The 24456-nt window shown below is 43.1% G+C and overlaps 1 protein-coding gene across 1 annotated transcript in view; it reads left to right on the plus strand.

The window, feature by feature from the left end:
• Window positions 1-5505: 5505 nt before the first annotated feature.
• Window positions 5506-24456, plus strand: part of Ints8 (integrator complex subunit 8) — a 52232-nt gene continuing 33281 nt past the window's right edge. Inside the window, exons 1-10 of the mRNA XM_028871571.2 lie at window positions 5506-5770; window positions 7149-7323; window positions 11466-11606; window positions 11844-11915; window positions 13201-13252; window positions 15547-15729; window positions 19224-19331; window positions 20902-21057; window positions 23488-23588; window positions 24180-24321. Coding sequence (XP_028727404.1) covers window positions 5641-5770; window positions 7149-7323; window positions 11466-11606; window positions 11844-11915; window positions 13201-13252; window positions 15547-15729; window positions 19224-19331; window positions 20902-21057; window positions 23488-23588; window positions 24180-24321 — 1260 coding nt within the window. The 5' untranslated portion in view covers window positions 5506-5640. The remainder of the gene's footprint in view (window positions 5771-7148; window positions 7324-11465; window positions 11607-11843; window positions 11916-13200; window positions 13253-15546; window positions 15730-19223; window positions 19332-20901; window positions 21058-23487; window positions 23589-24179; window positions 24322-24456) is intronic.

The following is a 24456-nucleotide window of genomic DNA, read 5'->3' on the forward strand; positions in this document are numbered from 1 at the left end:
TGGTTTTTCGAGACAGGGTTTCTCTGTGTAGCTTTGCGCCTTTCCTGGAACTCACTTGGTAGCCCAGGCTGGCCTCGAACTCACAGAGATCCTCCTGCCTCTGCCTTCCGAGTGCTGGGATGAAAGGTGTGCGCCACCACCGCCCGGCTGACAGCTTATTTTCTAAGTAATATATTTGCTTCCATAATAAAATGGACATTTTGGAACCAAATGTGTTAAATTCAGTATACAGGTTTCTTTGGATTGTTTCTGTTTCTGTCTCCTGGAATGGCAACGTTGTAATCTTGACATACAGAATACTATGTGCAATTCTATGAGCAGTAGACTTCACTTGTGATTGTTATCTGTGTTTTGTGAAATGATGGCATAAGAGAAAATTCAGTATCATATAAATTCCCCTTCCCTGTTTTGAAGCCAATGGCCTTGTACAGATGCTAACAAGAGTGAACACAGCTCCCTTTGTGTAAGTTGGTCTGAGTCATATCTACAATGATGTGTATTTAGATTATATGTGTTCCTCCTGTAACCGAGGTTACATCTCTGCAAAATTATACAATGTCAGTAAATACAAATACTTTAAAAGAGTTGTCTATAAACAGTTTTAGCCCATATTTGGTAACATTAATATTCGTTTTTCAGTAATGAAGTTCTTTCATGCTCGTTTACCCTCGTTTTGTTTTTATAATAAAACTTCTTAGAATTTTAAGCTGTCTCTTATTCATGCTTGTCAAATTTATTGAGATATAATTAATGCATCGTTCAACTCATTTAAGTGTACAGTTCAGTGGTTTTCAATAGTATTCAAGGTTATGCAGTTATCACCACAACCAATTTCAAGACATATTCATCACCTCCCACAAATAAGCTCTGTTCCTTTTAGCTATCCACTGTAACCACCCTGTCCCCAGCTTTAGGCCCCTCTCACTAATCTACATGTATTTTCTCATTCTAGACATCACATATAAATGGAATTATACATTTGATGGTATTCAATGGCTGGCTGCTTTCACCTGACATGACTTTGTCAAGGTTCATTCATGTTAGTGTGAAATATTAAGTGTATCTATCTCTTTCAGGTTCTGTCTTTCTAGAGCAGTGGTTCTCAACTTTCCTAATGCTTCGACCCTTTAATACAGTTTGACCCCCAACCACAAATTTATCTTTGTAACTACTTCATAAATGATGTAATTTTGCTACTGTAATGGATCCTAATGTAAATATATGTGTTTTCCACTCGTCTTAGGTAACCCCTGTGAAAGGGTCATTTGACCCTCCAGAGGTCATGACCCTCAGGTTGAGAACCACTGCTCTGGAGCTTGCTAATAATTTCAGGCTCACAGTGGAAACTAAATAAATTTCAGGCTATTACCTTCTCTTGTGAAGCTGTCGTAGGGGTTCTATTGCTGAGATAAAACAGCATGACCAAAAACCAGTTGGGGAGGAGAGAGTTTATTTCAGTTTACAGCCCCACAGCTCAGTCAGTCAGTCAGGACAGGAACTCAAATAGGACAGGAACCTACATGAAGGACTGATGCAGAGGCCTTGGAGAAGTGTTTACTCACTTGTTCCCTATGGCTTGCTCATTTGTTTCCTTCTATCATTTAGGATGGGGGGTAGGCACCACCTCCAGCCAGCTGCACCCACCCACATCAATAGTGAATCAAGAAAATGCAGTACAGATTTACCAGAGATCTTATAGGGACATTGTCTCTCCTGAGAACCCGAAATGACTCTAGCTTGTGTCAAGCTAACAAAACTAACGAGGACAGTGGGGCCAGTAGCACTTTGTGGACAGTGTAAGATCTTTATTTTTGAGCCGGCCATGGTGGAGCCAATTGCAGAACTGAGGAGGCAGAGGCAGGTGGATATGTGAGTTTGAGGCCAACCTGGTTTGTATAGGGAGTTCCAGAGCAGCCAGGGCTAGCCAGACCCTGTCTCAAAAAGAGTGCTTGCTACTCCTGTGCAGGACTAGAGTTCCCAGGAGACCTGATATATACTTCTGACCTCCAGGGTACACACATCTGAATGAAAACCAATTTTTCAATTATTTTATGTAAATGGGTGTTTTGCCTGTATGTATGTCTGTGCCACACAAGTGTGCCTGGTACCTGAGACAGCAAGACGAGAGTGTCAGATACCCTGGAGCTGGAGTTACAGCCGTTTGTAAGCTCTCGTGTGAGTGCTGGGAATTGAACCTGAGTGTCCTGGAAGAGTGGCCAGTGCTCTTAACTTTTATTTATTTATTTATTTTGAGACAGCGTTTCTCTGTGTGACAGCTCTTGCTGTCCTGGCTGTCCTCAAACTCACAGACATCCTCCTGTCTCTGCCTCCGGAGTGCTGAGATTAAAGTTGTGTGCCACTACTGCCCAGCATGTTCTTAACTTCTAAGCAATCTATCTCTAACTCCTGAAAATAAATCTTGTCTGTTTGAGACAGGGTTTCTCTATGTATCCCTGGCTGTCCTGGAACTCACTCTGTAGACCAAGCTGCCCTTGAACTCAGAAATCTGCCTGCCTCTGCTTCCCAAGTGCTGGGATTAAAGGCATGAGCCACCCACCACACCTGGTTCTGAAAATAAATCTTTTTTTTTTTTTTTTTTTTTTAAGATTTATTTATTTATTATGTATACAGAAGAGGGTGCCAGATCTCATTACAGATGGTTGTGAGCCACCATGTGGTTGCTGGGAATTGAACTCAGGACCTCTGGAAGAGCAGTCGGTGCTCTTAACCTCTGAGCCATCTCTCCAGCCCCTGAGTGTTGGCTTTTTTTTTTTTTTTTTCTCGAGATAGGGTTTCTCTTTGTAGCTTTGCGCCTTTCCTGGAGCTCACTTGGTAGCCCAGGCTGGCCTCGAACTCACAGAGATCCACCTGGCTCTGCCTCCCGAGTGCTGGGATTAAAGGCGTGCGCTGCCGCCGCCGCCGCCGCCGCCGCCGCCGCCGCCGCCACCACCACCACCCGAAAATAAATCTTAAAAAAAGAAAAAGAAAAAAGGGAACCGAGGTTGTATTCTCTGATTTTGTTTGTATGTGGTGTAAGCGCTCGAGTTCCTGCAGCTATGCCAGGCTTGAGAAGATAATTTTAAAAAACTGCTGGAAGAAATCCCATTTGCTAGCACACTTACATCTGTCCTCATTTTGAAAGTGTATGGACAAGACTTTAGAGTCGTCGCTTATGCCAAGGTGGCTCTGCCTTTGACAGCTGTGACTTCACAGCATGGGAGAAAAGAATAGTAAACAAGGCCTGTGAACTACAAGTCATATATTAATGTGACAGGGTCTCTCTAGCAACTGAGGAAAATTCTGAGATCCAATCCTAAAAGCACACCATAAATTCCTGTGCTCTTTGTACACAGAGAATTTGTGTGTTTTAAATCCTGTCACATAAAAGCTTATTACTGGACAGTGAGAGAAAGAGGTCCCCATGACTTCTCTCCAGAGGCCCAGGTGGCAGACTTCCACTGTCCAAAAGGACTGTATTCTTCCCTCTCTGCAACTTGAAAATGTCAACATAGAGAGAGGCACCTGTCTAGCCACTTTCTTTACCAATCTTGTCTGCCACTGTAGAAGGCTTTACAGTTTAAAGAAAGAGGGTGGGAGTTGCCATTTAAAGACAGAATGACTCGGAAAGTCAGCTGGGGCTAAATGGGGCAATCAGTGCTTGCTCCACTGCTTCAGGTAACTGAGGTCTCCTTTAGTTCTCCATTCAGCGAGATACAGAAACAGAAGCTGAAGGAAGGCATTGGCATGACTTTACAATAGTTTTAAATTTATTGCTGGTTTATAAAATCTACAACAAACCCGGGCAAAAATCTACAACAAAACCGAGTGGCAAAAGCCTGTTATCCCAAGTATTCCTAAGGACATAATGTTATGAATTATGCACGTGGGGGACCCCCAGCTGGCCAGACCAGGGCCCATGTCTGAGGGAAAACCTGCTGGGCAGATGCAGCGGGGGCGGCAGCGCGTGGAAAGTCATTCACCCAGGCGCTGCATCCACGTGGAGAGTTGATTATAATAGAGAGATGAAGAGAGATAGGGAAGAGAGAGACAAGGAGGAAAGAGAAGGGAGAGAAAGCAGAGGTGTGCACACCTTCTGGGGAGGGAAAAAGAGAGAGGGAGAGAGAGGGAGAGAAGGAGAGGGAGAGGGGAGAGAGAAGGGGAAAGGAGGGGGAGAGGGGAAGGGGAGGGAGAGAGGAGATAGGAGGGAGAGGGGAGAGAGAGGAGAGGGAGGGGAAGGGGTTTTTCCTTTACCTTAGAGTGCAGGCTGGCCCCAAGGGGCGGGTTTCCAAGGGGCGGGTCAGAATACTAACACATAAGATCCACCCCCAGAACAGTTACAGAATGGTTTTACATATTCTATATATGGTTGTATTTTTTTTAAAAGGAATCTAAAAACACACAAATACCCACAAAGAACCCACAAGGAACACGGTGATCTATAATATCAGCACTTGGGAGTCAATAAGATTGATGCAGGTTCAAGTTCAGCCTGGGCTACATCGTTTCAGGTCATTCTAGGCTACAGAGTGAAACCCTGTTTCAAACAAAGCAAAACAAAACCGAAAGGCATCTAAAAGAAACTGACTACCTCTGATTTTTTTTTTTTTTTTTTTTTTTTTTTTTTTTTTTTTTTTTTTTTTGAGACAGGGTTTCTCTGTGTAGCTTTGCGCCTTTCCTGGAACTCACTTGGTAGCCCAGGCTGGCCTCGAACTCACAAAGATCCGCCTGCCTCTGCCTCCCGAGTGCTGGGATTAAAGGCGTGCGCCACCACCGCCCAGCTACCTCTGATTTTATTTCTATGTTGTTCAGGGTTCCTTAATGAAGACAATCATTTTTAGTAATACTTGTGAAATTTTCTATGAGGTGTGTGTAGGACAGTGGTAGACAGGGGAATTGTTTTTTTCTTTTACTCCCCCTCCCCCAGGAGCTATTTCGGCTAGATCAGCTGGCCACCCAGTCCCCAGGATCCCGGGAACTCACTCTGAGGACCCATCGGGCCTCTGACTTGAGGAATCCTTCGGCTTCAGCTTCCCAAGTGCGGGGTTTTCCAGGCAGGGCCCACCGCGCTTTGCTCTTTAGTTTTGTGAGTGACCATACCTAAGAACGTTACAGAACGGCGGCAAATGTAAAGAAGGGCTTACTGTGCCTGGACTGGAGATCTGAGGAGCTCGAATGCTAGTCTGGAGAAGTTGATCTAACTGTATGCAATCCTCATTTGGAAAACGGGGAGAGGAGGGAGGTGGGAAGGACCCTCAGAAAGGGAAAGCACCAGAGACAAAACAACTCGATCTGGTCTTGTTTCTCTGATTGCGAAGACATCGCAGTCACTTCATTTTCTCTGTGAGAAATTCCCAGGGAACCTGGAAAGCCCCGCCAGAACCGAGCTTTACAGTAAGGCGACTCCATGGCAGCCGGGAGGCGGGGCGATCTGTTGCTCCCGCCCCTTTCCCCCGAATTCCGACAGCGATTGGTCGAGAGCGCGGCGAGCTGCGAATCCGGGGCGGGGCACGGGCAGGCTACTCCGCCATCTTGGGCTGTGCGAGCCGTCCGGAGGTTCCGGGCCGTTCCGCTGAACCCCGGGCTCCGGCGAGGGTCAGGTTGGAGCCGGGAGGCGTCGGGAGCAGCGGCGGCGGGGGCAGGATGAGCGCGGAGGCGGCAGACCGGGAGGCGGCCACCTCCAGCCGGCCCTGCACCCCGCCGCAGACCTGCTGGTTCGAGTTCCTGCTGGAGGAGTCGCTGTTGGAGAAGCATCTGCGCAAAGCCTGCCCGGGTAAGCGGGCTCCGGCGGGCGGCGGGCGGCGGGCGGCGGGCGGCGGGCGGCGGGCGGGGTTGGCCACCCCGCTGCTCCCGGTCCCCGACGGCTGCGGCCTGGCAGGCGCGGCTGAGCCCACCTGGACCGCGCCCGGACCGCGGGCGTCGCCGCGGAGAGTCTGAGAAAAAGTCCAGACAAAAGCTTCCCCGTCTGCCGTGGTCCTCACAGCGTGGGGCGCCGACACCTGCCACGCGGGGTCCGGGTCGCTGGAGTCGCACGGCCCCCGGGGCTGGCTCCGGGAAGGGAGAGCGGGAGAAGCCAGCCGCTCCGTGCTGCGGAGCTTGCAGCCAGCCCCAGCCTTAGGTTTTTGTTTACTCGGGCAGGGCATTGTGTACTTCACTGTTGGACCCCGAATTAAAATACAATCCCCGAAAGCAGGAACTGTTGAGCAATCGCCAGGTGGCTGTTGTGTAGGGATACCAATGCTCGCATGAATGTTACTGGGCAAGGACCATGCTATTTTGCTCTTTCCAGGCATTTCTGAAAAGATACAATGTAAGCTTTAGTTTGCTCAGCTCTAATCCAAATTTGGCCTTACTTGTAGGAGACTACTTTGTGAAAAGTTGGCATCATTAGGTAGGCAGTTTTATCACGTGTGTCTTAATGCTTGTAGCGCTTTCTTATTGGCACATTGTTTAGGGCTTGCAGGGTGCCAAGCCACTGTACTTAGCTCTTTATATCACTTACCTTACTTAATGAAGTCTTCATAATAGGTGATGTAAGGGGCATTAACCTCTACTTTTCATTGTGGGAAACAGCAGCAGACATAACTCAATAAAAGATCCTAATTGTCAAAACAATACTTCTGCATCCTGCTTTTCTTTCCTCTAATTAGCACTGGTCCTATGGTGAGCTGGGAACCTGTAATGGTTATTTCTTCCCTCTGAAAAGCTTTGTTCTGAGCTAATTATTTTGATTTCTCTCCGCCCACTAGCTCCTTCCAGTACTGGGAACTGAACTCAGGCAGCTTGCATATCAGGCCGGCTGGCACCCACGAGCTGCAACTATCTCATTTCCAGATGCTTCCCGCCCCACATGTACCATATTTTTTTTCAGGGTACCTCCATTACTGTTTGTATTCCTATGTGGTAAAAAAAAAAAAAAAAAAAAAAAAAAAATAGTACAGTATAGTGAATCATTTTTCTTTTTTGGTTTTTTGAGTCCTGGATGTCCTGGACTCACTCTGTAGACCAGGCTGGCTTCAAATTCACAGAGATCTGCCTGCCTCTGCAGGCCATACAATATTAAAGGCCTGTGCCACCACTGCCTGCTACAGTGACTCCTTCTGAAGATTTATAAGGCAAACATTAAGAATTTATTTTCTTTTAAATTTTAGATCCTGCTCCAGTTCAGCTTATAGTTCAGTTTTTGGAGCAGGCTTCCAAACCTTCAGTTAACGAGCAAAACCAAGTCCAGCCTCCACCTGATAACAAGAGAAACCGCATCCTAAAGCTTCTTGCTCTTAAGGTTGCTGCACACTTGAAGTGGGATTTAGACATATTGGAGAAAAGGTATGAAAGTTTAAATGTCATTCCATTCCGGGCACTGTTTAGATACTTTTGTTTCTGTGTATATGCTAGTGATTTTCTGATAGTGTCGCAAATTATTTTTCTGCATGTTTATGGCAAAATATTCAACCATTTTAAGAAGGTATAAGAAAGTAGCCGGGCGGTGGTGGCGCACGCCTTTAATCCCAGCACTTGGGAGGCAGAGCCAGGCGGATCTCTGTGAGTTCGAGGCCAGCCTGGGCTACCAAGTGAGTCCCAGGAAAGGCGCAAAGCTATACAGAGAAACCCTGTCTCGAAGAAAAAAAAAAAAAAAAAGAAAGTGTTTAAAACTAGAAGTGTGTGTAGTTGCAGCATCTTGAGTCCGAGGCAGTAGATTCAGTAGAGCCCTCAGGTTAGAGACCAGTCTGGACAACATAGGGTTACTCAAACCATCCAGCCCTAAACAAAGCGGGGACTACAGGATCATTTGAATAGTAGATAAATCACCTTTGAAAGTTTAAACTTTGTGGGAGCCCGTTCTCGGTTCCTCGTGGCTTTACCCAGCAGGTCCGAATAGAGGATGATCAGGACCACGGGCCTGAGTGCAGGTGTCTGAGATGGTCTGCACTTGGCTGTGCTGGGGGAGGAGGTCTTTTGCTCCACCCCTTGATGTCTCTATAAAAACCCTGGGGCAGAGACAGTCGGGGCCCATTGGAATAGGTTCCAGGCCCTCGAGGCTATCCTTTATTTTCTATCTGTTTATCTCCGCGATATTCTCCGCAATAAATCCTTCTATCTAATATTTCCTGCTGCTCGCACTCAAGAAAACTCTGGGGAACTGTGGGGGTGGTGGGTAAACGCCCCACAAAACTTTTTCAGTCAGAAATGAGGAAGCATTTCCCTCTCTTACTGAAAATTGAAGTCAGAGCCTCAGGCATCCTAGGCAGGGTTTTACTACTAGCCTGTAGACCAAGCTAATTAATATTACTTTAGGTGCTCTAACAGGAGAAAATCCAGACTTCAAGTGCTTTGTTTCAGAAAGTATTGGATGACAATGGATAAAAGTAGGTGATGGATGTAATGTATGATTTACTATTGAGTAATTCGCTTAATTTTTTTGGTCATCAGTCACTCCTTCCCCACACTGCTAATGTTACTGCTTGAATTGGCACTCGTCTGCTTAAAAGCAGATACTTTCAAAGCTGTTCTTAGAGAGTTATTTGTTTTCATCCTTTCTCTTGTAATTTAAAACAGAAGGAAACACTGAGGAATTTAGAAAGACAGAAGTAAGGTTTTTGTGTGATCTTTGTCCTGGTTTGCCCAGTGTTTTAACTTGTTTGCAGTGTCCAGACACTGAACCTGAACCTCAGTGGCCACGCGTCAACCCTTCCTCCATTTTTATTTAGGAAAAAATTATTTATTTGTTTATATTTTGGTCTCTCTCTCTCTTTTTTTTTTTTTTTTTTTGGTTTTTCGAGACAGGGTTTCTCTGTGTAGTTTTGTTCCTTGTCCTGGAACTCATTCTGTAAACCAGGCTGACCTCAAACTCACAGAGATCCATCTGTCTCTGCCTCCCATTGCTGGGAGTAAAGATGTGTGCCACCACTGCCTGCTTGTTTAGAAAATTTATTTAAACTTTTTTTTTTTAGATTTATTTTATTTTATGGGTATGAATGTTTGGCCCATGCATGAACATACATATGTGTGTGTACCATGTGAGTGGCTGGTGCCTTTATAGGTCAGAAGGTCAAGTTCCCTGAATTGGAGTTATAGATGGTTGTGAATCACCACGTAAGTGCTGGGAATCCAACCCAGGTCCTCTGAATGTAATGTTCTGCCTCCAGGTGTGCCTGCATGCTGGAAGAGGGCACCAGATCTCATTACAGATGGTTGTGAGCCACCATGTAGTTGCTGGGAATTATTAGCTCAGGAACCCTGGAAGAGCAGCCAGTGCTCTTAACCTCTGAGCCATCTCTCCAGCCCCTATTTTTATTTTTTTTGGTACAGGATCTTGTGTAACCCAAGCTGACCATGAACTGGCTATGTAACTGAGGAGCATCTTTTTTTTTTTAAGCTTTTAACTTTTTGATGAAGTATTTGCTACATGTCAATTTCGCATTTTTCTTGGTCGAATTGATTATTCCTTCCTTCAGGCCATGAGTATTTCCTATGTATGTATGCATGTATGTATGTATGAGGAGGATCTTGAATTCCTGATTATCTTGACTTTACCCCCCCAAGTTAATGGGATCATTCATATCCAACTTCCTACATTTTTAAATAATGTTATCATACCCTGTATAATGTTTTGATTTTTTTTTCACATAATGTAATATTAACTAGTTGGATATGGTGGATATGGGATTAATCATAATCCCAGCACTTGGGAAGCCGAGGGAAGAAAACCAGTGGTTAAAGATCAGCCTGAGCCTTATAGCAAGGACCAGTCTCAGTTCCCTACTCCCTACAGATCACCACACAGGGTCGCTAACTGTTCCTCCTTGACAGTAATGTAGTTTGTTGCCTCTGTGTGTGTGTGTGTGTGTGTGTGTGTGTGTGTGTGTATAGGTGGTTGTTGGTATTTTTCAAGACAGGGTTTCTCTGTGTAGTCCTGGCTGTCCTGAAACTCATTCTGTAGACCAGGCTGACCTCAAACTCAAAGATCTGCCTACCTCTACCTCCCTGGAATTAAAGACCTCTGCCTCCCTGAGATTAAAGACGTGTTCCACCACCACCTGTCCTTTTCATTAATTAATTAATTTTATGTATGTGGGTGTTTTGCCACCACATGTGTGCCTGGTGTCCTTGGAAGTCAGAAAAGGGTTTCAGATCCCCTGGGACTAGAGTTACAGATGGTTGTGAACCACCATGTGGGTGCTGGGAACTGAACCTGGGTCCTCTGTAAGACTAGCCAGTGCTTTTAAAACCATTGACCCATCTCTCCATCCCCTGTTGCCAGTTTTTCACCCTTTTAAACTCTAAGGTCTTAAATATTTTTACTGAAGCAGGAGTCCATTATGTAGCCCAGGCTGTCTTCTCCTGTCTGCCTTGCAGTTGGAAGTCACCACACCCAGCTTCTGAGAGTTTATACTTTAGTCAGCACAGTATTCCAAAATACTTTTCCACCATATGTTCTTCAGCATTAAATATAATTTTTAAAAAAAGTAAATTGAGGGACTGGAGAGATGGCTCAGCAGTTAAGAGCACTGGCTGCTCTTCCAGAGTGCCTGAGTTCAATTCCCAGCACCCACATGGTGGCTCACAATCATCTGTAATGAGATCTGGTGCCCTCTTCTGGTGGGCAGGGGTATATGTAAGCAGAACACTGCATACATAATAAATAAATAAATCTTAAAAAAAAGTAAATTGATTATTTTTTGGTTGTATGAGACATGATCTTTTGTAGCCCAGATTGGTCTCAAGCTCCGTAGTGGAGCATGGCCTTGGACTCCTGAGATCTTGCCTCTGCCTTCCCAGTGTTGGGATTAAGTGTGTGGTATCATGCCTGGCTTCCAGGATTTTTAATCCTGGCGGGGAGGGGACCTGTAGGTTAATGGACTATAGAAACATATCTGCTCATGATCATGTGTAGAGTGTTAAGGCTCATGTGGCTTATATGAAACAGTTGGAAAATTGAACACCTGCTGGATTTTTCTGGTGCTGGAATTGAACCCATGATCTAATGCCTGCTAGAGAAGTAAGCTACCATTGGCTACATCTGGCAGAACCTCCAGTTGGTTATTTGATCATAATTAAATGTAAATTATTGGTTTTTCTTCTTCTTTTTTTTGGTGGGGTGGTGGAGGTGTTGAGACAAGGTCTCACTCTGTAGACCCTGCTGTCTTCACTAAGAGATCCTCATGCCTCTGCCTCCATAGTACTAAGAAATTAAATTATTCCTCTGTGAAATTAATACTGTCATTTTGTGGAGAATTTACTTTTTGCACGTATGGTGGTATACACCTGTTAATCTATCAGTTTGAGGCCAGCCTGGGTTGCTTGGGTTGTATTGTGTAAGTCCACAGTATAAAATGTCTTGGAATCTGCCAGGCAGATCTGCAGATGTGATCCTTGAACAATGTAGTTATTTTCCCTCATATTAGGGGTTTGTATTCTGTGTGACTTGTGCAGCTAATATGCAGACATGCACCTTTGCTTTTCTTAAGCCTGTCTGTGCCGGTGTTGAACATGCTGCTGAATGAGCTGCTGTGCATCAGTAAAGTCCCTCCTGGGACCAAGCATGTGGACATGGACCTGGCAGCCCTTCCCCCAACCACGGCCATGGCCGTCCTCCTCTACAACAGATGGTGAGCCGCCTCCTTTACTTGCACATTAACTTTGGGGTCCTGCTTTTGAGGGTCTCCTTTTGCTCCAGGGATCTCTAGTATCTTTGGAACTGTGAGTCTGGAAGGGGACACATTTTATTTATGGCTGTGTAGATGAAAAGCGTGCTGCTGAAACTGTGGAGGGAACCTAACATTTGTTAAATTATTATATTTATTATGGTTGACCTTTTTTTTTTTGTTTCCCTATCTTTTCTTTAGGGCAATTAGGACAATTGTTCAAAGTAGTTTTCCTGTCAAACAGGCAAAACCTGGACCCCCTCAACTAAATGTGTAAGTTGTAATAACCCTTCCTTGGGACGTTTTTCTCATTGTGGTCTAAGACAGCTCGTGTTGCAGAGGTAGTGGAGCAGAGAGAGGACAGAGGGCCTGCACCGTCGTGAGTGGCTGTAAATGACATTTGCTTACTCACACTTCAGAGAATAGACTTACTTATGGCACAGGTTTGAATGGTGAGCTGTGTTCTTTGGGACTTAAGCCAAACTTCAGTTGTAGGAAGCTTCTTCAGGACAGATGGTTCACGTCATGAGCCAGGATGTCAAGGAGAAAGGAAGGATGGCGCAGGGGCTAATACTGACCTCTGCGGCACCTCCCAGTGTTCTGCCCACATCCCGCTTGACCTCTCTCCCCAGAGGTAACAGTACATCCCAGAAGAACCATCTGGGGAGCCTCCTGAGGAAACCGCCAGTATTCAAGTAATGGCAGCATGTTAGTTAGGACATAAAAAATAACACAATTCTTTGTGGTATGACACATTCTCTATCGCTATTTTTTATTTTTACTTTTTGGTATTTTTGAATAGGATCTTACTTTGTAGCTCTGGCTGACTTGGTACTTAATAATGTAGACCAGGCTGGCCTTGAACTCAGAGATCCTCCTGGCATCCCCAGCTTCTATACCTATTTTTTTTAATATTTAATTTTATTTTATGCTGCTGAGAATTTTTCCTACATGTATGTAGTTGCACCATGTGTGTGCCTGATGCCTTAGGCCAAAAGGTCCAGATCCCCTGGAACTTGACTTACAGTAGGTTGTGAGCCAGCATGAGGGTGCGTGGAAGCGAACCCCAGTCTTCTAACCACTCCAGCCCCCTTTGTGGCTCTTCAAATAAACGAGCTTTTGTTGTCAGTTAGTTTATTGCTGTTTTTGTTGTGTTTTTTTCCTTTCTCCTTTCACTTTCTTTTTCTCCTCTTCCTCCTGCTTGTCCGACAGGGTCTGATATAGTTCAAAGTAGCCTCAGAACTCAGTTTTGTAGTGTGATTGGTCTTGAAACTCCTAAACTTCCTGTCTCCAGGGCTCAAGTGCTGGGATTATAGGTGTGTTATGCCCAGCTAGCTTTACTTCTAAGTGGAAGTTTAAAGCAATTGAGAAGGTCCTGGTAAATTAATGATCATCATAATAATCTTGCTTTTATTTGTTTAAACAAAATAACCTGTTAACACAGTTTTAAAAAAAAATGGTAAGTTCCATGCTGAAGAATAATAACCTTAAATCTAGACTTCTACAGTCTTATCTTGAGAGTTATATTTCAGTGATCTTGAATCATTTCTCTTTTTAGCATGAATCAGATGCAACAGGAAAAAGAACTAACAGAAAACATTTTGAAAGTGGTGAGTACAGTGTTAGGTTTTAGCATGGAGAAATGCATCTTCTAATCTTAGGTTTGTGAGTGTTACAAAGGTCTAAGTACAGTGATGGAGTTCTGGTGTAAGCACATGAGTCAAGTTTGTGTGTGTGTGTGTGTGTGTTTTGCTTTTATGAGATAGTCATAACATGAAGTGTAGCCCTGCTTAGCCTCAGATTTTCCATGTAGCCAAGATGTCTCTAATTCTTTATCTTCTTGCCTCTGCCTCACAAGTGACATGTGTTACCATTACTTGGCCTAAATTGTACAGTTTTCAACACTGTTGGCACAATACTTTATTGTCAGTTTTTTTTTGTTTGTTTGTTTTTGTTTTCCGAGACAGGGTTTCTCTGTGTAGTTTTGGAGCCTGTCCTGGAACTCACTCTATAGACCAGGCTGGCCTAGAACTCACAGAAATCTGCCTGCCTCTGCCTCCCGAGTGCTATTGTCAGTTCTTTTGTTGAATATTTCATGATATTTTAACAGACATTGTTTAGGACATGATTTTTTTCCCCCCAAGACAGGGTTTATCTGTGTATCCCTGGCTGTTCTGGAACTCACTCTGTAGAGCAGGCAAAGACATGTTTTTTACGGGACTGGTAGATGGGATGACTTAGTTGGTAAAGTGCTTGCTGTTTAAGCAAAGAACCGAGTTTGATCCTCAGCAGCCATCCATGTAAACACCAGATGTGTCAGTGTACTTGCCTCTAATCCACCACTGGAGAAATGGAGACAGAAGGTTCCTGGGGCTTCCTGGCCAGTTTATCTGCCTGCACTGGTGAGCTCCAGGTTCAGTGATTGACTCATCAAAAACCAAGATAAGGAGACTTCAAGCATTGTCCTCTGGCCTTGACATACTCACACTCCAGTGTGCATACAGTCATGCGTGCAGAGCCAAGTGTGGTTGTATACACTGAGCTCCCAGTACTCAGGAGGTGGAGGGAGGAAGATCTGGAATTTAAGGTCATTCTCAGGGATGTAGCAGGTTTGAGGCTAGCCTGGGCTACATGAGGCCTTGCCAACAAAACAAAACAGGGCTGAGGATATAGGTAAGTTGGTAGAGTGCTCGCCCAACCTGCACAAAGCCCTGGGTTTGATTCCCTAAGTACCTCATAAACCTAGTAGTGGTATATAGCTGTAGTCCTGGCACTGGGGAGGTAAAACCATGAGGATCAAAGTTTCAAGCTCACCCTCAACTACATAAGAAGGCAACCCGGGCTAGAGACCCTGTCTTAAAAAAAAAAAAAGGAAAAGAAAAGAAACTGTAAAAAAATCAAAAAGTTAATTTTTAGGTGATATTATTATACTCTTTGTATTTCTTAAAAATTCACATCATGGCGGGAGGGACTGGGAGGAGAGGATGGAGGGGAAACTTTGGCAGGATTTAACAATAAATAAATCCACAGCAACTGTGTTTGAAAAACACAATTCTAGGAACTCTTGACTGTGTGCATGTGTGTTTGCTAGGCTCAAGCCCAAGGCCTGCTCATGCTAGGCAGTGCTGGGCCGCTGAGCTCTGTGGTACCCCACAGGTGGGGTGGTTTTGTTTTTTGTAGGATTCTTACATTTTTACTGTTTTTCATTTGTTTGTGTGTATATATCTGCTTGTCTGTGTCTGTGTGTGCATGAGTGCAGGTGTCTGCGAGAGGCTAGAGGGGTCAGATCCCCGTGGAGCTCGTTCCCGGTGTTGTATGCCACCTAATGTAGGTTCCGGGTCAAACTCAAGTCCACTAGAAGAGCAATACATGCTTTTAACTGCTAAGCCAACTCTCCAGCACCCCATATTTATTTTTTAATCTCCTCAATGTAAAAGAAATGGGAGATTATCTGTAAATTACTTAATCTCTGTAAGTATTTAACACCTACAGTGTTTTGGAGATAGGTAAGCTGTAAGTATTGAGGAGAAGTGAGACTGAAAGAAAAAAAATCCTATCTATGTGAAACAAATACACAGTAGGGTTTGTAGTATTTTGAATAGAGAAACACAAAGCCTGTGTCATTTTATTGATGGAGTGCCTATTAACATGGCTTTGTTCAGTGAGGTCTACACAAATCCCTTGCATAATTAAAATGAAGGAGTGCAGGTCTTTCCTGTATTCTGTTTCTTTACAAAGGAACATACTGTATTTTAATATTTAAGATCATTACTTCAACAAGTAATTGGACCTGTTGAAATGTCTCCTAGTTTAGTACATAAAACTATTAAGTAATTTGTAAACATTTTTGTTGTTATAACCTGCTACTGTTGTTGCATTTTCATTTGTTTATTGAATTTTGTAGCTAAAAGAACAAGCTGCTGATTCTATTTTGGTCCTGGAAGCAGCTTTGAAGTTGAACAAGGATCTGTATGTTCACACTATGAGAACTCTAGACTTACTGGCCCTGGAACCAGGCATGGTGAATGGAGAAACCGAGAGTTCTGCAGCTGGGCTGAAAATCAAAACTGAGGAGATGCAGTGCCAGGTATTGACTTCTCACGGAACCAGTGCAGTGGGGAGTCTTGATGTCTTTAGTTAGATGTAGTTCTACCCTGGTTTCTGTGAATTAGAATTGAGGGTCTTTTTTTTTTTTTTTTTTTTAAGAAATTTTTTTTAAAGAAACACTTCTGCCAGGCAGTGGTGGCACACACCTTTAATCCCAGCACCCAGGAGGCAGAGGCAGGTGGATCTCTGAGTTCAAGGCCAGCTTGGTCTACACTGTGAGTTCCAGGACAGCCAGGGCTACACAGAGAAACCTCGTCTTGAAAAACCAAAACCAAAACAGAACAAAAGAAACACTTCCATTAAATATAAAGGTTGGCCTGAAACTTGCTTTACTTTGTGACGAGGACTTTCCTTGAATGTGTGATCTTTCTTGCATCAACCTCCCAAGTGCTAGGGTTATTGGCATGCACCACCACCACATTGTCAGTTATATCTGAGTAGTTTTATAGGCCTTTACATGAGATTTTTCTAAAGAAAATGGAAGGAAAATTTTATGGATCCTGTAATTTTTGAAGTAGTGTCTGAATTGATATGCAATATGTTCATATTAGGAATGTAATTAGATTCCCTCAAAGACAACAAAAACTAATATTGTGCTATGCTGAAATTAGGCTTCCAGAAAAAAATAACTGACATTTTAAGGGTCTTGTCTGTTTCTCTGACTTGGGACCATTAGTTCCTTTGACATTTTTCAGTTTTAGCCAGGTACGGTGTACATGCCTTTAATCCCAGCACTAAGGAGGCAGAAGCAGAGGAAATTGAGGCTAGCATGGTCTACATAGTGAGTTTCAGGACAGCCAAGTCTATGTAGAAAAACCCTGTCTCAACAAACCCTGTCTCAAACGAACACCCCTTGTTTGGTGCCATCCTGGGCAGGTGGTCCTGGGTTGTATAAGAAATTAGGTCGGGTGGTCGTGGCCCACACCTTTAATCCCAGCACTCAAGAGGCAGAGCCAGGCAGATCTCTGAGTTCGAGGCCAGCCTGGGCTACAGAGTGAGTTCCAGGAAAAGGCACAGAGCTACAAAGAGAAACCCTGTCTCGAAAAACCAAAAAAAAAAAAGAAAAAAAAAAAGAAAAGAAAGTAGATTGTGGGCTGGAGAGATGGCTCAGAGATAAGAGCACTGGCTGCTCTTCCAGAGGTCTTGAGTTCAATTCCCAGCAACCACATGGTGCCTCACAACCATCTATAATGAGATCTGATGCCCTCTTCTGGCATGCAGGCAGAACACTGTATACATAATAAATGAATCTTAAAAAAAGAAAAGAAAAAGAAAGATGATTAAGCAAGCCAGTAGGCATCTTTCCTCCATGTTCTCTGCTTCAGTTCCTGCCTCCAGGTTCCTACTTTGAGTTCTACCCTGGATTCCTTCCTGATAGAGTATGGTAAGAAAGTTGTCAGATGAAATAAATACTTTTATCCCCTGGTTGCTTTTGGTTATAGTCTTTATTACTGCTATATAAGTCAAACTAAGACACTAGATTATAAAATACATTAGGTCTGTCTACCTACTGCAGCTTGTTTTTTAGTAAGAGCCTTGAGAACAATAGAAATTTTAAAACATTTATTGATTACTTTTTTAGGACCAAAATCCATTAGAGTACTATTTTTTGTTTTTGTTTTTTTGTTTTGTTTTGTTTTGTTTTTCAAGACAGGGTTTTTCTGTGTAGTTTTGGTGCCTGTCCTGGATCTCACCAGGCTGGCCAGGCTGGCCTTGAACTCACAGAGATCCGCTTGCCTTTGCCTCCCCAGTGCTGGGCTTACAGGCGTGTGCCACCACCGCCCCTGCTAGAGTACTATTTTTGTTCTTAAGATCTCTGTAGGTCTATGTAGCCCTGGCTGGAATGAAACTTACTATGTAGACCAGACTGGCCTCAAACTCACAAAAATCTGCTTGTCTCTGCCTTCTAAGTGCTGGGATTAAAGGTGTGCACCACCATGCCTGCCTAGATGATAATTTTAAAGGCTGCTCTCTCTCTATATGTGCACAAATAGTGTGCTTCTTTCCCCATTTGCTGTTCTGAAAAGAGGTGGAAATAGGACAGTGTTATAAAGCGTGTCTTTTCAGTTTTGGGAATAGCTGAAGTAATCATTTTTTCAAGATATGATGAGAATTTATGGGTTTAAGATATTAGGGTTTAAGCCTCAACTCTATGTCTCTGCTTTTTAACATCACTTCTCTGTCCACTGGTGTTCTGAGGGTAGCTTACTGGATTAAGTCTGGGCTTCTTTGAAGTCTATAGTGAGTTAAGGGCATCAGTCTAAGACAAGGTTCTGGGAGGCTGGTGATTCAGTTAAGTTGGTAGAGTGCTTGCCTCACATGGATCAAAGTCCTAGATGTGAAAGTGGAATGTTGATGTACCCAGCACACAGATGTGGAAACAAAGTATCAACTTCAAGACTATTCTGAGCTACATACCAAGTTCATATGTACTTGATGGGGAACGGGGCAGGGGAGGAGAGGTGTTCTGAATATGTACACATTCTACAGTTAGAAAATAACTAAAAAATCATTATAATACTATAGTCCTTGCATGTCTGCTTTCAGTCTGTTAGGACAGACACCTGTCCCCATCCCCTTTGTGGGCTGTTCCACCTCTGTGCAGCTGAACACTTTTCAGGTATTGCCTCTCTAGCTTTGTCTAGCTTTCAAGCAGGAGTGTTCCACAGGTGTATGGTAGACTTAGTTTAGACTGAATCAGGAGCTTATAAGTCAAGGAAGTGGGAGTGGTACAGATCTGGCCGGCAGCAGCAGTGACAGGAAGTGTAGTTTCCAGGGCCAGTGAGTGTATGGAGTGACGGACGGAGCCTGTGGGGAACCCGCCTAAGCTATGGCATCTAGTGTGGAGACCGGCGACAGTGCTACTGTCCCCAGAGCAGGGTTGACCTGTTTTTTTTCTTGTTCCTGTTCCTTGTTTTTCCGACCCGATTCTTTGGCCTCCAAATAATTTTGCGAGTTATCTGAAGTCTTTCATTACTTTTGTTTTTTTGCTTAAATCAAAGTTAATACCTATAACTATTTCTTTGGATGATGGTTTTTACTTGTCTTTTTTCTGTGTTTTCCTGCCATTATACATAAGCTTGAGCTAGGCATGCTGGGAAGCGCCTTTAATCCCAGCACTCGGGAGGCAGAGGCAGGTGGATCTCTGTGAGTTTGAGGCCAGCCTGGTCTACAGAGCAAGTTCAGGACAGCCGGGGCTACACAGAGAAACCTTGTCTCAAAAAACAAGCAAAAAAGTTGATAAAACTCAAATTCATATATCCATTTATTTTGTTTGTTTTGAGACATGGTTTTTCTGTATAGCCCTAGCTGTCCTGAACTCGATCTGTTCAGGCTGGCCTTGAACCCACAGAGATCTGTCTGCCTCTGCCTCCTGAGTGCTAGGATTAAAGATGTGTGCCATCACCATCTGCCCAATAATTCCTTAAGTCCATAAAAATTACTAAGCAAACTGGTGTTTTGTTATCATTTCAGGTGTGTTACGATTTAGGTGCAGCGTACTTCCAGCAAGGCTCTACAAACTCAGCTGCCTATGAAAATGCCAGAGAAAAGTTTTTTAGAACTAAAGAATTAATTGCAGAGGTAAGTATGGTCATAAATGATACATAATATTTGGTCCCTTAAAAACTTAAAAAAAAAAGCTGTATTGAGTATCTGAGTGTAACTTGTTTGGTTTTTAAGATAGTTTCACTGTGTGGCTCTGGGTGGCCTGGACTCCCAATGTAGACAAGGCTGACTCAAGTGCTGTGATTAAATGATATGTGACACTGAACCCATTTCGGGTGTATGGCATCATGGTAGAATGTGGTTTTAGCAAGCACAAGTCCTTTGGTTCAGTCCTGACACCAACAAACCAATGTGCCTGTTGCAGAAAATTTGGAAAGTTAAAAAGAAATAGTACAAACTAGTTTTTAAAGATGTATATTATTTCCTCGTTATCTTAGTTTCTTTTCCTGTGGCTGTGATAAAATATCCAAAAGCAACTTAAGAGAACAAGGTTATTTTGGATAATAGTTTGATGTTCATTGTGCCAGGGAGTCACGGCAATAGGGACTGGAAGCAGCTGTTCATCTTGTGTCCCCTGTCATTAAGGAGAGTACTAGCCAAGTGTGTGTGCACACCTTTAGTTCCTGCCCTCAGGAGGGAGAGCCAGCATGGTCTGTAGAACAAGCTTCTTAGGATTCAGATGATTGCATTTTAAAAAGAATGATTGCTTTGTTCAATTCTGGGTATGTGCACATGAGTCCTGGTTCACCAGGAGGCCAGCAGATGGTGTTTTGTCCCTTGGAGCTGCAGTTATAGGTGGTTGTGAGCCACCCAACATGGGTACTGGGGACCAAGCATGTCCTCCATGTGTGTCCTCTTAGGTACTGAGCCATCTCTCCAGCCTCAGATGATGGAATATTAAGTGTGTAACTAATTTTTTTTATTCTAAGAACATGGAAAATTGTTTTCATTTCCTTTCCTCATTAGAAAATTAGTAGATACCCTCAAAGCTTAATTTATTCTCTATTCATCTATTTTTGTAATGCTAAGGCTTGACCCCATGGTTCAGTCTGGTAGCCAGGTGCTCTGCCAGGGAGCTGCATCTCTAGCCCTAGGCTTACTTGCTAGAGCTATTAGAAATTGCTAATTTTGTGGAATTTTAGGTGTAATTATTTAAGACTCACTTGAAAATGTCTTTAGAAATGTTTTTGGTAGTAACATTTCTAATATTTTTGAGAGAAGATTGTTCTTTTTACTATCTTTTAAATGTGCTTGACGTATGGATTTTATGGTGTAAAGACTGGCTGTGAGCCTTGTCACTCACTCTAATGCCTTCCTTGTCACACTCACTGAGTGACAGTAAAGAAGTAAGAGAAGAAAAGGGCCCAACAATAAATAGCGTAGGTTTGGTGGACCACATTCAGACTCTTCGGGGGTTTGTTCTTTTCAACCCTGACAAGCAAAAGCAGACCACAAATTGCACTTGGTCAGTGAACAGTGTTTTGCTGATCTTTTCTCAAAACATTTAACCTTGTCATTATTTGTGGTTCCTCTAGTTTTGAAATTTTCATTATCGTTTTCTTGTACTGTTAAAATGCACTAAGGAGTACTAGTCTGTTATGTACATTTCATTAACGGATAATGATATATAACTCTTACTTTACAGATAGGTTCATTATCTCTTCATTGTACCATAGATGAGAAGCGCTTAGCCGGCTATTGTCAAGCGTGTGATGTTCTTGTACCTTCTTCTGATAATAACTCTCAGCAGTTGACTCCATATAGTCAAGTCCACATTTGTTTACGATCTGGCAACTATCAGGTAAGATGAAGTGGGATTATAGAGATGTAGTTGAAAAGTTTTAGAAACAAACTGAGTTCAAATCCTGCTACCACTGTTTGCCAGGTGTATGATGTAGAGTTAGTCACCTATGATGTCAGCCAGGCCTAAAAAATAATGTAATCCTTAATATTATTAGCTCATCTTTTAAGATTATCATGTGACTCGGGTGAGACATTATGATTAGTTGTACATGTATTCACTGTTACTGAGAGAAAAGCTTGCAGTCTTATTCACTTCTCTAGGAAACTGTAGAACTCTCAAACCCAGAAAGCCAGGCTTTACAATCACGGATAGGGCGGGAGCTTTATTCTCACGGAACCCGGGGTCTTGTTTGTGTCTTAGCACAGCTCATCTACCATCCCAACCATAGAAGAAAGAATGTTACAGTTAGTGTCCCATTTGGGTACTTGTCCTTCGATATTTGTTTGTTTTGAGTCAGAGTGTCTGTTCTGTCTGAACTCACAGAGCCTGCATCTGCTGGGATTGAAGGCATATGCCACCATATCTGGCTTTCCTGTGCTTTTTAATGAAAGCCACTATCAATAGAGTTTGTGGTGGTGAAGTCATTTTGAGAATGTTTTCATTCCAACAGTGTCTTTATGTTATTAACTCAGAACAGTCAAGCTTAACTTTCACCAGTTTGGTTTTTTTTTTTTTTCCGAGACAGGGTTTCTCTGTGTAGTTTTGCTGCCTGTCCTGGATCTCGCTCTGTAGACCAGGCTGGCCTCGAACTCACAGAGATCTGCCTGCTTCTGTCTCCTGAGTGCTGAGATCAAAAGCATGCACCACTACTGCCCAGCTCCCAGTTGAGTTTTTATCCCAGATTTATAATTTACTATCTTCATCTAAAATGTCATTTCTTTATCTATCCAAAAATACATGAAGAGGAAGATTGTAACATGTATACTTTCTCCTTTTTCTCTTGTCCTTTTTTTTAAATCTGCTTTGTCTATGGGAGAAAATTAATTTTTTTGAGGTGAATGGATAGGTACTGGTGAGAATTAAAGTTGAGATATCTTTCAGTTCGATCTCAGCAACACAGGCTTATAGAGGCTTAGGCTCCAGTAGAGCGTGGCTCTCAACCTCTGGGTCTTGACTCCTTTGGGGAGTTGAACGACCCTTTCACAGGAGTCACATATCAGATATCCTGCGCATCAGTAATTTACATTGTAATTGATAATAGTAGTAAAATTACAGTTATGAAGTAACAACAAAAATAATTCTATGGTGAGGGTCACCACAACATGAGGGTCATAGTATTAGGAAGGGTGAAAACTACTGCTCCAGAGTAAAATAGGGATTATAACATGGCCCTTAAATTTTTTTAATTAAAAAAAATAATAATGTCAGCTGGGTGTGGTGGCATGTACCTTTAATCTTAGCACTTGGAAGGCAGAGGCAGGTGGATCTCTGAGTTCAAGGCCAGCCAGATGTACATAGTTGCAGGCCAGCCGGCTACTTTTGTATTAAAAGCCTGTTTCATGCCGGGCGGTGGTGGCACACGCCTTTAATCCCAGCACTCGGGAGGCAGAGCCAGGCGGATCTCTGTGAGTTCGAGGCCAGCCTGGGCTACCAAGTGAGCTCCAGGAAAGGCGCAAAGCTACGCAGAAAAACCCTGTCTCGAAAAACCAAAAAAAAAAAAAGCCTGTTTGAGAAGCTCCTTCATGTGATAATAAGGTCTATGTAAATAAGACCTTCAGAATGCTCCTGGCCACGTTCCTCTGACTGTGGATAGCGGCCACAGGATGGGTCGGGCAGCCGAGAAGGGAGAGAGATCGTGTTGCAGCTCTGCAGTGGATGCGAGTTGCACATATAGAAAGTTTGTGTCCTTCAGATGTTGCATTTAGGGTTTGTTGGCTTTCCTTTGTTTATTTTCTTACTTATTTGCTTGTGGAGTCCAGGCTGGCCTTCACTTCTTTTTGCCTCAGCCTCCCAAGTGCTCAGTTAGAGGTGTATGATAGCACTCTTGGCTCAGGCTTGGTGTGGGTTCTGTTTTGTGTCTAGTTAGATGCAAAGGCTTCTTAATTTGTTTCTCTCCTGTTTCTGTTTTGTGCTCCATGGTCTTTAACTTTGAAAAGGGGAACTATTTCTGTTCTTAATCTAATTTTAGAATTTTTCAAAGAAAATACCTTTCCAGTAAGATATTTGTATAATTTTCTTTAACTTAATGTACAGTTTAGGATGACATTGAGCTTCTAATTCTCCTGCCTCTACTCCCCAGTGCTGAGATTACAGGCATGTACCACCATCCCTCAGTTGTCTATAGTGCCGGGCATTGGGCCCAAGGCTTTGTTGATGCTAGGCAAGCAAACATTTTGCCAACTGGAGCTACATCCTTACCCTGTAGAAAGTGTCTTAACGAAGCTGCCTTGGTTTTTACTTGGATGCAATTTTATATCTTTGTTCTAGGAGGTAGTGCAGATTTTCATTGAAGACAACGTAGCCTTCACTTTACCTGTTCAGTTCCGGCAGTCAGTATTAAGGGAGCTCTTGCAGAAAGCTCAACAGGGGTAAGTTGAAAAATTAGTGTTTATCTTTGAATAACAGGACAAGTGCTCTGTGAGTTATTAAATCACACTTGCAAATTACATGTCACTCACATTATTTTCACTTTTGATATAAGGGACACATGGAGACATTTTTAAAAATTACTTGTTTTTATGTATATGGGTGTTTTCCTTGCATGGATGTCTGTGTATCTTGTACATGAAGGTGTTGGATCTCCTAGAGCTGGAGTTACAGACAATTGTGAGGTGACATCAAACCCATGTCTTCCTGAAGAGCAACGACTGCTCTTCCTCACTGAGCCAGCCCTTTAGCCCAGTGGAGACATTTCCAAGTTCTTTGTCTAGCTTCTTCTCAAGTACTTAAAGTGAGAAAGTTATGTGGAGCACAGCTCTGTTCTTATGCTTAGTTTCTAGAATTAAACTAACCTTTTCGTACATTTTTTTGTGTTGGTATATGTTTAGTTGTGTACTTGAAGATACTAAAATATTACTTCTCAAGAAGAAATGATTCCATCCTTTGAACTTGTGTTTTGTGCTACTGTTCCCATTTTATAATAAAGGAAACATTCATGTTTCTACTTTTGTGTTCTGTAGAATTGAAGCTCTAGATGAAATCTGTTTTAAAGTGTGCGCCTGCAACACAGTACGTGATATTCTGGAAGGCAGACCAATTGGTGTCCAGTTTAATCAACTGTTTCTTAGACCAAACAAAGAAAAAATAGACTTTCTCCTTGAGGTAAGGCATTTGTTCTCCTGTGGAGATAGACCATTGCTCTGTTTTCCATGCCTGTCCTGGGCTCTGCTTTGCCTTAGGCCTTTCTTCTCTGTGACTATGTCGACAGTGGTAACAAACTGAGCAGCAGCTGTCTCT

This window comes from Peromyscus leucopus, chromosome 2 (assembly GCF_004664715.2).
Source record: "Peromyscus leucopus breed LL Stock chromosome 2, UCI_PerLeu_2.1, whole genome shotgun sequence".
In the NCBI taxonomy this organism is placed as follows: domain Eukaryota; kingdom Metazoa; phylum Chordata; class Mammalia; order Rodentia; family Cricetidae; genus Peromyscus; species Peromyscus leucopus.